We start from the raw sequence: 17082 nt of genomic DNA on the forward strand, positions 1-17082 counted from the left end.
AATTCCATTCTAAATGCTGAGTGGGACACCACACATCTGGAAACCAGAACAATCTGGTACGTGCTGCCATGTTCACCTAACCCCTTCTTCTACAAGTAGAGCTGTACAGTGAGAGGTCTGAGAGGTTTTATTGCTGCTTTTCTGACCAGGTTTTGTAGCAACAAGAAACCTCACTCCAACAAAACAAAAGCTTCTTTACCTCAAAAATATATAGGACAAACTTGACAGCAACCTCCTTAACCTCCTATGGAAATTGTGTTGGCTCTGACTTTTCTCTCAGGTGTCTGTTTTTGAGTACTCTGGTCTCCAGCAGACAGCACGAAATGGAATGAACAGCGTGTTTCAAGGCTTTTGTAATCAGAGCCATCTGATTTGCCAAATTGCATCAGAGGTCAGAGACTGGCAGTAGCACAGTGTGAAGCAAATGATCCCTTTAAAATCCTGATCAGACATGGGTCTCGTCAGGAGGCAGCAGGGCTTTGCTCATGGAAACAGCTGCCTCAGAGCAGCACACACAGCCGTGCCTTAAATCTTTTGGATATTTGATGCATAAAGGCATCACTGCTGCTGCCAGAGGCCTCTTGGGCTTGGGCAGCCTGTGGGCAGCAGCTGCAAGCACAGCCTGGCTGTCCAGGCCCTCGGCCTGCCGAACCCAGGCCTGGAAGGGGGCTGGAGCCAGGTGGGGGCCGGGCTCCTCTCCCGGGACGAGAGGACACGGCCTAAAGCTGCGCCAGGAGAGGGTTGGGCTGGATCTGTGCAGGGCCAGAAGTGTGTCTCTCTAACTCAGTAAGTTCCGTGATTCTGTGAAATTAGGGGGAATTCCATCGCAGAAAGGGTGATTGGGCTGCCCAGGGAGGTGATGGAGCCACCCTCTCTGGACGTATCCAAGGAAAGACTGGGTGCGGTTGGACTCAATGATCTCTGCGGTCTTTTCCAGCCTAAGCGATTCTGTGAAGCCGGGGGCTGTGCAGGGTCGCCACGGCCACGGCCACTGCCGTGTCCCTGCGCCTGGCGCGGCCCCAGGCCCGTGTGAGGGGCCGGGCAGGGTCACCCCGGCCACAGCCACTGCCGTGCTCCCGCTGCTGGCGCGGCCCCAGGCCCGTGTGAGGGGCCGGGCGCGGCCGGCGGGCGGGCCGGGGGCGGCGGGGGAGGCTCGGCCGGCGCGGCCGCCGCCGCCGGGGCCGATTGGCCGGGCGGGCTCGGCGGGCGGGGCCGGGCGGCGGCGGCGGGGCCGCGCTGCAGCCTTGGCCGGGGAGGCGCCGCTCTCGCTCCGCTGAGGCGCTGCCGCCGCCGGGCCCAGGCGCGGGAGGAGGTAAGGGCCGCCCGCCCGGGGCATGGGCCGGGGGCGAGGGAGGGTGAGGGGCCGCGCTTGCAAGCGTTTCCTTCTTTTGCCCCTTCCGCTCGCTCCGGTCTCCCTTCTCCTTCAGCCGTGGCTGCTGGGCGGGAAAGGCCGCGGCGGGGTTGGGAATGTCAGGGAGCCGGGCTGGCACATCACGGAGCGGGGCTGGGCACGGCTGGCGCTCCGCAGGGGCTGCCGCCGAACGCCGCAGCTTTGATATGCACGGAATAAACGCGGTCTGTGGCAATTCGTGATACGCAAACTGCAGCAGAGACACCTTTAAATTGCTGCTGTCCGGGTCCAGTTTGCTGTCCGGGCAGGGAGGCGTGTCACGGATTAAAAAAAAATAAAACCAAACAACAAAACAACAACGCACCTGCTTTATGGCGAGATTAACAGCCAGAACCGTACGGTCCTGCCCACATCCGTGGGGCTGGGAAGGCACGGGAGGCAAGTGCACTTGGAGTTGTACATTCCTTTTCACATACGTCGGATCCCCTGGGGCTGCAGGCATGCCTTCACTTTCTTCCGGGTTTCCTTTTCTTCCCCTTTGCTTCTGGCAGCCTGGAAAATTTCCATCTTCCGAGGAGCAGGCAGCCTGTAAAACCACAGTTTTAATCACCTCATCCCGCTTTAAGTGCTGTGCTTCCCTGCCTGTCTGTAGGAACTGCTTCCCTCCAGGAAAACGTGGACAGATGAACAGGATCAGATGGAGCACCTCAAAGCACATTTCTATCTAGAACTGTCCATCTTGCACTTTGTCTCTCACACCTGTGCCCCCCTTTTCATTTCCTCGGTCTTGTTTTGCCCAGATTTGTCTGCCCGGTGTTTGCAGGCATACCAGCTGGGAAAGCACAGACGGTTGTGTGTCCAGAGCTGTTTACACAACAAACTAAAAGAGCAGGTTCCTACTTCTGTCTTGCAGAGACATTTGGAAGGCAAAACTATCGTCACTATTTTTACTTGCCTGGTGAGAGTTGAATTTGATAGGGAACAAATGCATTAATTAGCTAGTGAGTTTGGATTGATCCTCTGATTCATGCTGTGGATACAGGGTAGTCTAAATATAGCAAGCATTTCATGTTCTCTTCTCAAGCTGACAGAAGTGAAAGCGAGCGTGGGTTTTGCTAATTGACAGGCTTTTAGTTTGGGCCTGCTGTGCTTCACAGAAGGAAGTTAACCTGCTGCTGTGCAAGTCAAGGATAGCATGAAAGAAAAAGCAGCTCCAGGAAGTAAACCAGGTTTTAAATACCTGTAAGTATGCTAAAATAAGGGTGTGATATTGCAATCACCCTGCAGTAGAATGGAAAATCCAAAGATTTCAAGAAGTTCCATATTCAACTGGTGCAATAGCAGTGATTTCCAGAACATTCAGCCTTTTATCAAGCCAACAGTTAACCTCTAAGTGCTAAGTAAAGAAACCTTTCCTCTTTTCATGCAACCTAAGAATTGCATGAAAGATAAGCCCACAGCATCTGAAGCAACATGCCTTGAGCTAGGAACAACACGTATATTGAAGGCCTTCTGAAAGGTCTGTCACTGCCATTTTCTACTAAAGCAACCCATTACTAATTTACCTTTGATTGCATGTTTTTTGTGAGGACAGAGACTTTTATCTAGCAACCTAAAAACATAGTTTTAACAAATATTTCAGATGTAGAGATGCAGTTGTGATTGGCTTGGGCAGAGGACAACAGCAAGGCACTCCAGCCCAGAATTAAAGTGTCTCTGGGGTACCAGTGCTGCTCTTTGCTGCTCAATTACATCAGATCACCCAAATTATTATTACACCCTAATAATAATAATAAATTATTATTATTATTATTTTCATTTACCATAACCCTGCGTATATTTAGATCTTTTGTTGTCATATAATACTTCTCACTCATAATTTTGCCCTTAGCAAACTTTTAAGTAATTAAATTAGAAATTCCTCACTGGGCTTATATCTTTAGTGTGGTTAGTTACAGTGATCTGTGTGGTCCAGTTTGAATTACTCCATTGCAAGCACATGTAATTATTACAAACTGCATCCTTGGACTTGGGTGAAGTTGGGTGTTACTCTACAAAAGATCACATAATCCAATCTTTCTGCACTTTTCAGCATGCTAGGTGAGCCATCCTTAGTGAATTTTTGTCTGTGCTGAGCCAAGTGATGTGTTTGAATTTATCTGGGCTGGAAAAGAGATCTGAGAAGCCAGTAGAAGGTCTTGTCTGCCTGTGTCAGCCCATTTCAGGGTTAGGAGGCAGAGAGCCTCAAGCCAGACAAAACAGCAAATAGCTGCAGGGGGTTTTTTGAGGGGAAAGTTTGTATGTACAGTTGTGGATGTCCATGGATACACTCTTAGTAATCATTATCAGAATTTTTTAAAAAATCACAATTAACTTAACAGCTCTGTTAAAAAGTATTATTCAGGATCTCCATAAATGTGACAGAAACAAATATCACATACAGATTAAAAATTTAAAATCTAAGCATATATATTTTTCCTCCCTTTCCCCTGGGAGTCACAGTGCAGATATCTCAGCTGGGGTTTGCAGACCATGCGTGATAAGCTCATTTTCTCAACCTTATCTCATATTTTCACATATTCATATTTTAGTACTGTCGTCACTCCCATTTGCTCCATCTCCACCCCTCTGGAAGCTCGGGCTGTCGTTCTGCAGGGGCAGCAGAAGCGCCTCCCTGGCTGTGTGCGCAGAGCTGGGCTGGATGTGGGATAGTTTCCCGGTGAGTCACGCACATCCCGCTGCAGCGGCTCCCAGGGCGTGCTGCGCTCCGCACGCTTAGCGGGCTCTCAGGGTGACGTTGTTTCCCGAATGATGCAACTGAAAATTCCCTTTCCCGTGCTGCTTGTTTCCTGATCGATTCTCCCTCATTCTCTAAGGCATTCCAGCAGCTGCGCACCTTTTGCTCCTGGTCCCTTTTACCCGGCGAATCTCTGCGAAGACAAGTGATGTCCACAGCTACCCTAATTAGCTTGGTACGGAATGGAGGGTTCCAAGTGAGAAGGAGAGCCGCGCTCACGTCCCGGCTGCTGCAGGACGAGAAGCGCCCCGCGGCCGCCTGCTCCATCTCCACCTGCGAGCGCCGCGCCTCCCGCTTCGACCCCGACGGCAGCGGGCGGCCCACCACATGGGACACCTTCGGCATCTGGGACAACCGCATCGATGAACCCATTCTCCTCCCACCCAGCATTAAGTACGGCAAGCCCATCCCAAAGGTGAGCCTGAGCAACGTGGGCTGCGCCAGCCACATCGGGAAGCGAAAGGAAAATGAGGACCGGTTCGATTACGCTCAGCTGACAGAGGATATCCTGTACTTCGCGGTGTACGATGGGCACGGCGGGGCGGCAGCTGCAGACTTCTGTCATAAGTACATGGAAAAATATATTAAGTAAGTGCTCATCAAGGCAATGTGTGTCAAATAAATTACAACCGAGATTCCTTCTTTCATGGGCTGTACATTGTAGCTAAAACTCCCAGGTTATGTAGCCGCCTGTCCTTATGGGACAGCAGGAGCGCTGGGTGGAACAGACATGCTACGAATGACTTAATGCATTAGTGCCTGCCCCATTGGGCAAGCCCAAAACTGCAGGAGACAAAAGCACAATTGTGTCCCTGTCCAGGAAAGGTCTTGGAACACAGGGAGAGTGTGGACTGTTTTCACACAGGCTCTCTGTAATTGTTGACCTGTGGTTTGCTTACACTCTTTTGTAGCTATCCTATCCCTGAATGCTGGATAAGGAACTTAGATATTTCCAAAATTGGAGGATTATGCTTTCAGTGCACAAAGTTAGTAAAATCACATTACCTTTCCACTCAGGTCCAGCATGATTCACTGGGTGCAGGGAGGAGATAAGACTGCGAAACAGATTGATCAGGATGTCTATTTCTTGGAAAGAAGTTTAATTTCTTTGTTTACTTGCTTGCTTCCAGGGAATTTCTTGCTGAGGAGGAGAACTTGGAAAATGTTTTGAGCAAAGCTTTTGTAGAAATAAACAAAGCATATGAAAGGCATGCTAATGTCTCTGCTGATGGTAGGTAAAAAAAAAATTCTACTCATATAAATGTGGAGAATAAAGTTTGTTTTATTTGCTCAGTAGTTTTGCAGTAAAATGTCCAGAAGACTGGCTTGAAAACAATTTTACTTAACACAGGATTTTGCTCTGGTCACTTACTGCAAATAAAACAATTATGCTTTACCTCCTACAAATGAAATAACTACTGTAAGTCTCAGTCAAATTTACTGGAGGAGTTATGAATCTGAATGTTAGCATAATCATCAATGAATTTCTCTTAATGTGATTCTAAAAAGGATTATGTTTTTCAAGGTAGCAAAGAGTGATTTAGATTTGCAAGGACCATAATTTTACTGGTAAGAAATGTGGAGAGGGGTGTTTTTGATTCTCTTTTTTTAAAAATTATTTTAGGAGTGTGGAGGTGGGTGCTTTTATATGTTTGCTTTAAAGCTGTGAGTCCCGTGGATTAAAAGCAACAGTGTCAAAGTTCCCCTTCCTAACTTGGCTGCTGCACCTGAGGAGGAACATAAGCCAAAATTAATGCAATCCATATTGCTTCTGTACAAACAGAATCACAGGAGTAGCTGAGTGGGAAAGGGAAAAAAGCAGTGAAGAGGAAAACAAGTTTGGCCGTGGTAAGGCTGTGGTAAAGCTGGTACCAGCTCTTTTAGACTCCCATTTAATCCTGGCTGTTAATGAAGTTCTTGTATATGTGTCTAAAGACTAAATACCTCTGAAGTTGCAGTTGCAGCAAGCAGAGCTTATAGCAAGTAACATAGGAAGGGAGATAGAAATCCCTGTTCCAGTTCTGTCACAGGAGCTTTCTCAGCTATGAGATACAATTTTGAGAGTCAGTTTAGCCAGTTTTAAAAAGAAAACCCCAAACAAACCCAACTAAAAAAACCCCAAAAAACAAACACCTACCCACAACAGAAAAAAAAAAACCCAAACAAAATCCCCTACAAACAACCAAACAAAAAACTTGTCCCCATGGTGGTGCACGCACTGGTAAAACAGCTGAGGTTTTACCACAAGAACAGAAACTGTAAAAGTCTTCTCTCCAAGAAACACTGGAAACCAAGAAATCCTGTATGGACTGAAGGGATACTGGATTCTCAAGCTGCTTTTCTGAAGCATTGTTGAGTACAATCAAGTAATGGAGTGGCTTTCTGCACTTTAATTGCTAGATGAATCTAGGTAGGCTCAAATGCAGATCGGGTAGCCTGACTGCTGCAGCACTGCCTCTTACCTTAGCCTGCATCAAGGATTGGGAAAAAAAGTCTTAAGCCCTGAGATGCAGCCCTTAAAAAAGGAGGATCAGATCTATAAAGGTAATTTTCCCATTGCATTTCATGTTGTAAAAAAGACCAGAGTTAATTTTGACCTATGAGCTGAGTTTTAGCTGAGCTCTTGAGAGACATCAGCAGAGCAGATGTGCTTTTTATCCCACAGCCTCTTTGCAAACGTATTTTCTTACCAATCCAAATCCAAGACATATTTGAGTACAAGTTTGTGTGCTTCCCTTGATCAGGTCATTTCATTTTCAGATCTAATTGTCCCCTTCCCTGCCCCTTTGTATGTAAGACAGCTCTTGGTTTGGCTCATTGCAGTGACCTCTGTGTCAGAGCAGCTCCTTGAGGAGAAGGATTGAGAACTGTACTGGATGTATTATTCTGTTTTTTCTGAAAACTATTTCAAATCATAACACTTGGTAGGTGAGACTTACAGAATTGGATAAGAACAATATTTGACAAAGTGTGCAGCAAGCAGAGCATTTTAGAACTGCTTGTAGGATTTTTTTCATAACCAATTAACTGGTGCTGCTTAATGCCAGAAAACGTATGCGATGGTTACCAGGATACTGCACAAGCCCCCTTCATTAAAAAAGCAAAATAGAGGGTAAAAGAGTTGCCAAACATCCACAGGGGCCATGCTCTGGCAGGCACTCAGTGTTTCTCAGGCTGAGCACCTGCAAGCTCTTGCAGGAACATCAGGGATCTAAGAGAGCCCATTGTTCTTGGCTGAAAATCAAGCTCTAAGGCAAAGAATGGAGTAACAGGGTGCAAAGTCAAGTTTGGATTTCTGAACAGATTAAACTTGTCACATATCTGTTGTTAAAGTAACTCAATACTTTGTTGACTGCTTCGTGTGGGTATTTCTGTTGTTGCTTATGTTTTGAAAGTTTCATAAAATTTCAGTGCTTGGCATGTGTCTGTTAGAATCCTGCTTTCAAACTGATTCAGTTTGCCAGCAAAATTTCTGATTAAGTGTGGCTATTCTGGATGTGACAGTCAATACATTTGCTTGAAGTTGGTGGTTGATTGTGTAACTTGGTGTATCTGGGTTACACTGGAAGCTCCCCAAGACTGACTCCTTTTGAAACCTGGCCATAGCTGAGGAAATGCAAAATAATAGCTTTGACTTGTTCCAGCAGATAACCCTTCCAAGACTCACTCCTTTCACTGTGTCTGCAAAAAAAAACCAGTGCACATTAAGGATGTCCAGCTCTTTACTAACACACAGCCAGCTCTAAAACTTGTACCTGGGTGTTTGAAGGAAACTAAACCCTGGGACAAATCCCTGTAGCCAGAATGGCAGGTTTGAGGCATTACTTATAGTACTATTTAAGGAGTAAGACCTTACATAAGGCATAAATTTAACAGGACTAGAGAGGTTCCTTGTTGGGGGACCCCAGCTATGTCTTCAAGGGCATGGCCCTCTGTAGGTCACTTAACAATGATACAGTATTTGAAATGATAGATAGAAAATACATAGCATGGTAGCTCCTGTGAGCTTTCAATAACAGAAATGGTTTATGTGTGTGTTCCAGGCACTGCTGCTGTGTCTGGCATGCAGTTCACCAGTGCTATTGCCAGCTGTATTGGCCTGCTGGGGCCTGCTCCAGTAACCCCTCTGACAGTGACCTATACCTGCTGTTTCACACAAAAGCATAACAAACTTGCTGTAGGCAGGTCTGGGATAATCTCTGCTCTGCCTGAATCCTGTGTAATCATTAACAGCTTAGAACCCTGAAGCTTGGTGTTTGATACCTCTTCAAAAATGTGTTTTCATTCACATCCATGCATTTAAATACAGGCCAGTCACTTTCAAATCACTGCTAAAGTTAGGTATAGAACATAAAGGAAGCTCACATCCAACAAATTACATTATCCATGGCCCCAGAGATGAGCAGAATTTTCTGCTATTTTTTATCAGCCATAAAAACTAAAACGTAAAGGCTGAAAAGCTTTGCTCAGCAAGGATAGAAATAAGAAATTAAATTCTTTGCTTGAGGAAATTTGAGCATTTCCCTGAAGAAATGTGAGACAAAGCCTTTCTTGGCCTACTGGAAACCTACCAGGTATTGTTACTGCTTCTGTTCACTGTGAGCCAGAGAAAACAAGAGGGAGTTTGTCCATCAACCTCCACATTCAGTGCATCCAACTCTAATCACATTGGCCACTCACATCTGGAATAGCCATCTTGTTAAAACATAACCAGGTATTAACTTGTCTACCCATGTTTGAAAGCATTCTTACTGTTGAATCTTATTATGCTGACAAACAGCTAAAATTATTTTAAAGTAATTCTATTTTTAAAGTAATGTTTGTTTTGTTGGGCTTTTTTTAAAGTTACTGTTCAAAAATGATTTTCATTTCTTTAAATATGTTAACCTGCAACACTGAGGGAAAAGGAGAGCTGCAGAAATTGTACTTGAGTATTTAATAAATTTATCAGCATTGTAAAGGCAGCCTTTTTATCCAAGGGGTCTGATTATAACCTCATCAATTTAGAAGATACTAATTACAATATTAAAGGTATGTTTGTTTTGGCTATTTCCCATTAGTCAGAACAATTCATAAACTTCTATCCAGTGCCTTTAAGGTGGCCCCATTTCATTTGGCACTAGTTTGAACTCCCCATATTGGTGTAATTACCTTGAGGGAGCAGATGTTCTTCAGTGGCCACTCTTGCCATTTATGAGACAGCTGGTCCTCTAGCATTGATAAAATTCTTCATTTGATAGGTTGGTTGGTTACTTATCCCCATAGGGGAAACTAAATTTAGATTTTATTTGCGTTGAATTTAAACTGGTTTTGTCACACAGTTTTAGTGAGAAGGTGAGAACACTGGCCAGTATTTCCCCAGAAATACCAAGGCTGATTTACCAAGGCCAAAGATGCAGGTGCTTCCTACGTGACCTGCACAGGGCAGTGCAGGCAGACCTGAGAGTGACTGACTCCACCTCCTGTTCTGCAGCCCTTATTCTCACATCTCCAGTGTTGCAGGTTTATTTTGTCTGAACAAAGTCCCTGGGTGAATTTCCTATTTGCCTCTGTGTGCGTGTTATTTGTGGCAGACACTGTACCTGGTCAGCAGCTCTAGAACTGGAGGCCCTGGACACTTTAAGCTGGGCTTCAGTGGAAAAAGAGATCTGCTTAATTTTGTCCCAGGTGAAGGAGTCCAGCGGTTCCTAGCCTGGACTACTGGAAGGTTTCCACATCCTCTTTGTCACATTAGTTGAGATGACTTGCAGTAGAAGTTGTCCAGTGAGTGTTAAGAACCTATTGAAAGATCTTAGTTTTATAGTGATATTGTTAGGAAAACAAACTCTTTAATTGTTAAAACCAATACATGTGCTGATGCAACGTATTTTGTGTTAAACTAGTAGCAGTTGTAGAAAAGCATTAGAAATGCAATCCCATCATCATTCCTGTGGTTTTGAGCTGTGCTAGGAATCACATAATGCTACATCTGGCTTCATGCATGTTCTTGCATCCCTCCTCAGCGCATGAACTGGATCCAAGGAAGAGATTGCGAGCAGCATATATTTTTTCCTAGGAGTGCTATTTAACTAATAAAGTTCAAGTCACTATGTTCATTACCACAATTCTGGACAATATATTTTTCTTTAGTACCAGCCCTTGATTTTGTGATAGCAGCTCTTGTCATTGGGAGTTTGCACTGAAAAGATGCAGATCCACCCGAATTCTAAATATTTCCAGTCTTCTGTGAATTGAAGAATGTGATTTAACTTTTCATATGTTTCTCAGCATAGTTCTAAAACCACAGAATGAAATGGGAAAGTAGCAGCAGTTCTGCATTAATTTTAATGTCTATATAAAAGGTATCTTCTGTAAAATAAACAGGTAGTTTAACATAGGTTGCTCTATTTCACTTGTTCTAACTGTTGGCTAAAACAGGTATTTTACTGGTTCTACTAAAATTTCTAATTGCACTGGTACTTTTTAATATCTTATTTTCATAATGTGCCTCAAAGTGACCCTGCACTGGGCTAGTTCTTGCTTCAGATGTGTCCTGGTTTAGGGCAAATTTGGTAGAGAACCTCCAAAGGAGGGCCCCTCCAGAAAGCAAACCCACACGTCCCCTCCCCCCAACCGGTTTGGGAAGGATTCCTCGGAGAAAAGTGGAAAGAACCTGTTTATTTAACAGGCACAGCATCCCCCAGCACACAAAATGAGCAATACCAGATGACACCGCTCTGAGAAAGCTGACAAAATCAGAAAGTCTCTTTTGGGGGTGGTTGCTCTGCTCTCAGTCCCTCCGGTGCTGGGGCAGCTGCTGCAGCCGAACAGGGCAAACCCTCGGTGTTTCCAGGTCCCAGTCCGGAGCAGGTTCGAGATGGTCACAGAAACAGGAGAGGAGAAACAGTCCAGGAAGGAGTTTGGACTGTTTAGCTAAACTAGCTAATAAGCAGAAGCCAAAGCAGAGCAGAAGCAAGAGCAGAAAGAGAGCAAGCAAAGCAGCAAGCCAAAAGCAAGAAGCCAAAACAGCCCTATGTACTGCCCGTCTCTGTGTCCCTGATAAGAGAAACCCAAACAAAACTTTCACTCCTCAGAGACAGTCTTAAAGGCACAGAACAGATGAATGGGGATACAAGCATCATAACGTCACCCCAGGACAAGATGAGAAACAGGATGTCAGTGCCCACCAGTGCCACCAGTCAGAAGCTGCCACATCCAGTTTCCAGTGTCCCAGCCTGCATGGCCCTGGCACAGCCCAGGGTGTGACCATGGCCACTGACGGTCACCCCTGACCTGCTGGTTCAGCGTTCAGCTAAACCCAGTCCTGGCTGCAGTAATAATACCTGTTTTAAATACTAACACCAGCTTAACCCACCTGTTTGTGAGGGTTTGTGTTTGGGTTTTTTTGATTCATGGACTCACTGCTTTCACTGCACAACAAGGCTCAATGCATCTTCCAGGGCTTGGTGACTTCAGTTTTCTCCCAGCCCCGTTTGACTTACAGGGTGCTGAGACCTCACAGGACTGGGGAAGGAGGCTGTAAAGATCTCACAGTTCTTGCATTTCTGTTGCTACCTGTTGGCATGTGGTCAGATTTGGGGCTGCCTGGCATTCCTTGGGGTCAAACACAAAGTCCTGTCTCAAATCTGTCCCATGTCCCCAGGGCTGCAGGACCAGAGGTAGGAGCACATGTAGTTGTAACTGATCTCTGCAGAAGCAGTGGTGGAAAGACAATGAAATGTTAACTGTTAGCACATGAAAGCAAGAATATAACTGGGGAGTCACATTCCTAAGCAAGCCCAAATCTCATCTCAAATTGGCTTGCTTTGAAAAACCAGAACAACTGGAAAAGCCCAGAAAGCAGGTGACCTACAGAGGCCCTTTCAAAGGAAGTTGCATTGGCTGTAGATGCAAATGTATTCCAGGCAGTAGCTGGTCCTGTCCAGATATTTTGGTATAATAGCTCAGGTTAGCAGGAGCTTTCTAGGCCTCTCTTGCTGGGTTACCTCTGCAGAACCTGCAGGAAGAGAGGATAACAACTGTAAAGTGGGACTTGCCCTTTCAAAAAGCAAAGAAAATGAGGCAAGCTGGGCATTTTTTCTGGCATTTTTTCACTGCAGATGATACAACAGATCTTTTTCCTAAAATAGGCACTTGCATTTCTCTTTTTCAAGAGTTTCTTTTTTTTTCTTTTTTTTTTTTTTTTTTTTTTTTTTTATCTCCAGACCACTGGTAGCAATTGAAATGAGAAGCCCTCAAATCTGCTTGCATGAGTGAATCCAGGCAGGTCCCTGGGTGCAGTCAGCCAGCCCAGCTCCCTCCCTTGCCCTGTAGAGGAGGGCAGCACCCGGGCTCTGTTTTTCCTCTGGGCACTCACAGTGAACCCTGTCAGGTGACCCCAGCAGTGCCCCAGAGGTTCCCAGACAGCCACTGCCACCTGCACCAGTCTGCAGGCACAAGGCAAGGCTGAATCCCAGAATCCAGCTTCACCTTTGCGCTGGGACCTCCAACAAGTTCACAGGGAGCACCTTTCCCAGAAAAAGCCAGGAAGCCTGTAGGCTGAATCCCCCTCTGGGGCAAGCAGAGGGGGAGTAACAGCTCTGACAGTGACAGAAGGATGCCACAGGCTGACCTACTGCTTCCCTCTGGTGGAATTACAATTACTGTAACTATAATTTATCAATTACTGTAACTATAATTTATCAATTACTATATAATTGCCCGCTTCACCACCTAAAAGAAAGAAAGAGCCATCAGCTTTATGGTGACCTACTTGTGCAGTCACTGTGCCCAGGGATAAGGACAATAACCCTGTAACTTGAGGTGAGCTCATGGGGCTGGAAAACGGCTACAAACTGAAAGGAAGCTACTGTACCTTGTACTGCTTTTATTCCACTTGCCCTGTTTGCATGGAGCCATGTTGTTGCACAGAAACACAGAAACACTTCATCCTTCCCACCTCCCCTCTCTTCCTCTCCACTCCTACATGCATGCATGTTTGCTTTTTTTTGTGTATGTGTAAATTTAGTTTTAACTTCAAAGCAGTTACATGCTGATTAGGTAGAGCACAAGTTGTCTTTATTTTACCAATTGAAACTGTTGCTGTTTTAAAGGACTCCACTCTTTGAGGCAGTGCTAAAACTTCTCTCTTTGATGACATTTGTAGCAACTCTGCTGAGCTCTGGGACCACTGCAACAGTGGCTCTGCTCCGGGATGGAATTGAGCTGGTTGTGGCAAGCGTGGGAGACAGCCGTGCTCTGCTGTGCCGGAAAGGAAAGCCCGTGAAACTCACCATTGACCACACTCCAGAGAGAAAGGAGGAGAAGGAGAGGTACCTGCAGGCTGATGATGTGGCTTCCTGAGCACAATGGACAGCAGAAGTCCAACTGCTGCTGGGTTGGGCCATAAAGAAAGCAGAGTTGGACACAGAGCCCTTAGACCGCTCTGAGCTGGCAGTAAGCTCCAGCCACTGGGTCCTGTTTAGAGGACCAGGGATGTGGAAAGACCTCCATGAGCATAAGATCTCAGCAGTAAGATCAGCATCACTGAAATTCAGAACAGAGCTCTGACCACAAGGTTTAGACTTGTGCAAAAGTGCCAAGTTAGAACCAACTCAGAACCTGAGAAAATGCACTGTGGTTCCCAGGTCAGGACTCAGCCCACCAAGACACATCACTTCCATAGAGCCCTTCAAACAGATAAAGCCAACCCTCAGCCCCCAGCATAGGCTCTCCATACATCATTCCTCATTCTAGCTACTGACAGAAATAGAGGATAGAGATAGGGGTAATGGTGTGAAGCAGTAACTCATTTGCTTTTTCTTTTGTGCTTCTTTTGTGCTTCTGGACAGGATTAAGAAGTGTGGTGGCTTCATTTCCTGGAACAGCTTGGGACAGCCTCATGTGAATGGTAGACTTGCAATGACGCGGAGCATAGGAGATTTGGATCTTAAAAACAGTGGTGTGATAGCCCAGCCAGAAACAAAAAGGGTTCAGGTAAAAGAAGGTCTGGTTTACAGGGACAGCAGCACTTGGACTAAGGGCTTCATAGGTATTTGATGCAGTGGTGCTACCCACACAACACAAGCCCAGGTGAAGCCTGATGGCCATGCATTGTTTTTTACTGAAATAACCAGAGAACAACTCTCATTAAGTTGTTTCAGATTAACACTAACAGGGCAGAAAGGAATCTGGTACTAAATTCAACCAGATCAACTTCTAAATCTCACTTCTCACAGCAAAATATATGATGAGGGAAGAAAGATAACACATGATATGTATTACAGGTGTTAGTCTGTTTGGGTCCTGTGGTCAAATGAATAATTTTGAGGCTAATGCTGGTATAAAACCATCACTGAGAACTGGGTGGGATATGGATGGGCTGTCATCAAAAAAGTAGGATGTAGAGAGATTTGCACGGTTGAGAGGAAGAGGGGGAGGAGGAAACGACAGCTGCATGTATCTTACTGTGGCTCTGTAGTCATCTAGAAAACAAACACTCAGAAGGTATTCAACCTCCACTTTGGCAGGAAGCTCTCCTGTCAATTCAAATTCTATTTGTTACTTTTCCCCAATGCACCTCCCAGGGTCCCAAGAACTTCCATTGGTTTGGTCCCAATAGAGTGCCACCCACAAGGGGTTTAGGGAGATGACTGCAGTGTTATCATGTCTTCCTTGAAACCCTCAGCTTCAGGAGACATTTTGCAGGAGAGCACACAGCACCCCAAGTAAATAAAAAAGTGTTTTGCAAGAGTGTAAAACCATGGGGGCTGTTGCCTTGCCCTGCAGCACTCACCCAGGTCATGCACCCCGTGTGCCTCTGTTGCAGCTGCAGCACGCAGACGACAGCTTCCTGGTGCTGACCACCGACGGCATCAACTTCATAGTGAACAGCCAGGAGATCTGCAACTTCATCAGCCAGTGCCATGACCCTGCTGAGGCTGCCCACGTGGTCACTGAGCAGGTAATGCCAGCGCTGCTCTGGCCATCAAGGGCTCCTGCTTGGGCTGGTTTGGCTTAAAAAACTAGAGTTTTGTTTATACAGTACCACACATTCAATTAAATTGAATGGTGCTGGCTGAGACATTCACCATTCCTGCTGGCCAGTCTTTTCCTTGCCCTGGGTCTTGCCACATCCTTGCCAGGCATCATTCAATGAGCTTGTTTAGCTCACTGTCCACTGAACTGCACGGGATTGTAACTGCAGCTTCTGCCTGTGCTGAAAATGTCACTGTCATAGACAGAAATGGCCAGTTTCTGACCATGGTTCTGGATGGTAGCATATCCTATGGGAAGCTCTGGGGCATATCAGAATGGAGGATCAGGGCTGGGAAGGGGCAAGGGAGTCTCTGGCCTCAGGGTGTGCTGTCCCGGGTGAAGCCAGACATTGTTTCCCTTTCCAAGCGAGACCCCGATGCTGACACTTTGTTTCTGCTCTCAGGCAGTGCAGTTTGGCACTGAAGACAACAGCACAGTTGTCATAGTGCCATTTGGAGCTTGGGGCAAGTACAAGAACGGGGACATTACCTTCTCCTTCAGCCGCAGCTTCGCTTCCAGCGGGAGGTGGGCATGAAGACAAGGGCACAGCGATCCCTTCCTGCCATCACCTGGACACAGTGTGCTACAGGAGAACACCTCCATCTGTTCCTAGGCTGACTCAGTGTCTTGTCCATCTCTTCTGTTCCCAGTGTTAGAAGATGCCACTGCTCCCTTGGTGCGTAGTGCCCGTTGTTGCTTACGGCTGACCGTGTCTCGCTGCCTGCGTCATTCCCGGCAGCGTCCTGGGTTTGTCGCCCCAGCAGCTCCACACATCACTTTGTTCACACAGACGAGGTTCTGGGCTTTCACCTGAGGCTGGAGGGGGTGCACAGTCATTTCATGCCTACCTGTACTCCTCAGGACCCTCAGCTCCCTGGCAGCTGGGTCCCTGGGCCACATGCTGGCTTCCTTGTCCGATAAAACACGGGTGAACAAACGCACAATGTTCTTAGGTAGACAGAAAGAGGGTTTGTTTTCTTCTTCTGCTGCAGCCACCTGAAACTCCCCTGTGCTCCAGGAGAAGTGGGTGAAAAATAAAGGAGAAGTTTTAGAATGTTTAGGTTCTATGCCAGTGGCATTTGGTGTAGCTGTACAAGTTCCTGAGACAGTGTTGCTTTTTGCTCTCACTGCCAGCATCTGTAATACTCTAGCTCCAAGGAGACAGACCAGGCTGGAGCCATGTGCTGTTGGACAGATGGGAACCTTTCTCCATTGGGTCCAAAGCCTGTGCAGTCTCTGTGGACCATGCAGCAGCCCCTTGCACTGTCTTCTCTTTGCTGTCAGTGCCTGACAGAAGCACACAGGAGGGAAAAAGACGCACAGTTTTGATATCCAGAGACTTATCAACTTGAATTTCTTTTTTTTTTTTTTAAATAAAGAAAATAAGCTAATTTCAAAGAGTTTACTCCTCAAGATCTGATGCTTAACACAGTTTATTTCTTCATACATACATGAGGATTTTCCTGCCCTCTGCTGAAGTTGTCTTAGTTGTGATCTCTCACATCTCTTCATGATACACAAGGAGGTATAAATTGCCCCAAACTAGCTAAAGAAAGGAGAGAGCATTGTAACAATGTAAGGTAATTTTTGTAAGTTTTGGGTGTTGTTTCTAGTAGATATCAGATATTCAGATACCAGAAAGGAATATTATCCTTAAGGGAAGGAGGAGAATCTGTATCCAGTGAACATGATGGGGGACCAGAGCTCTGATCCAGCTCATATCACTGCTGTGACATGGACTGCAGGTGACATGTTGGCACATCTGTTCCCGGTGTGCCTCATTCAGACCTCTTCCTTCCTCTACTCCATGTCAGCTGTCAGCTCCTGTGGCAGTGAAATATGGACAGAGAAGAATTGGTCTTTTCTCAGACTTGCCACAGTATTTTTCCTTCTATGGATGCTTCCAATAGCACAATGG

The 17082-nt window shown here is 46.1% G+C and overlaps 1 protein-coding gene across 1 annotated transcript; it reads left to right on the plus strand.

Moving 5' to 3' along the window:
- The first annotated feature begins 1229 nt into the window (after window positions 1-1229).
- Window positions 1230-16822, plus strand: PPM1K (protein phosphatase, Mg2+/Mn2+ dependent 1K). The gene is made up of 7 exons (XM_058023887.1): window positions 1230-1312; window positions 4228-4736; window positions 5279-5379; window positions 13294-13459; window positions 13979-14123; window positions 14956-15090; window positions 15568-16822. Exons 2-7 carry the CDS (start codon window positions 4297-4299, stop codon window positions 15697-15699), a joined length of 1119 nt encoding a protein of 372 aa, XP_057879870.1. The 5' UTR covers window positions 1230-1312; window positions 4228-4296; the 3' UTR covers window positions 15700-16822.
- Window positions 16823-17082: the final 260 nt, after the last annotated feature.

This window comes from Melospiza georgiana, chromosome 5 (genome assembly GCF_028018845.1).
Source record: "Melospiza georgiana isolate bMelGeo1 chromosome 5, bMelGeo1.pri, whole genome shotgun sequence".
NCBI classification, from domain to species: Eukaryota; Metazoa; Chordata; class Aves; order Passeriformes; family Passerellidae; genus Melospiza; species Melospiza georgiana.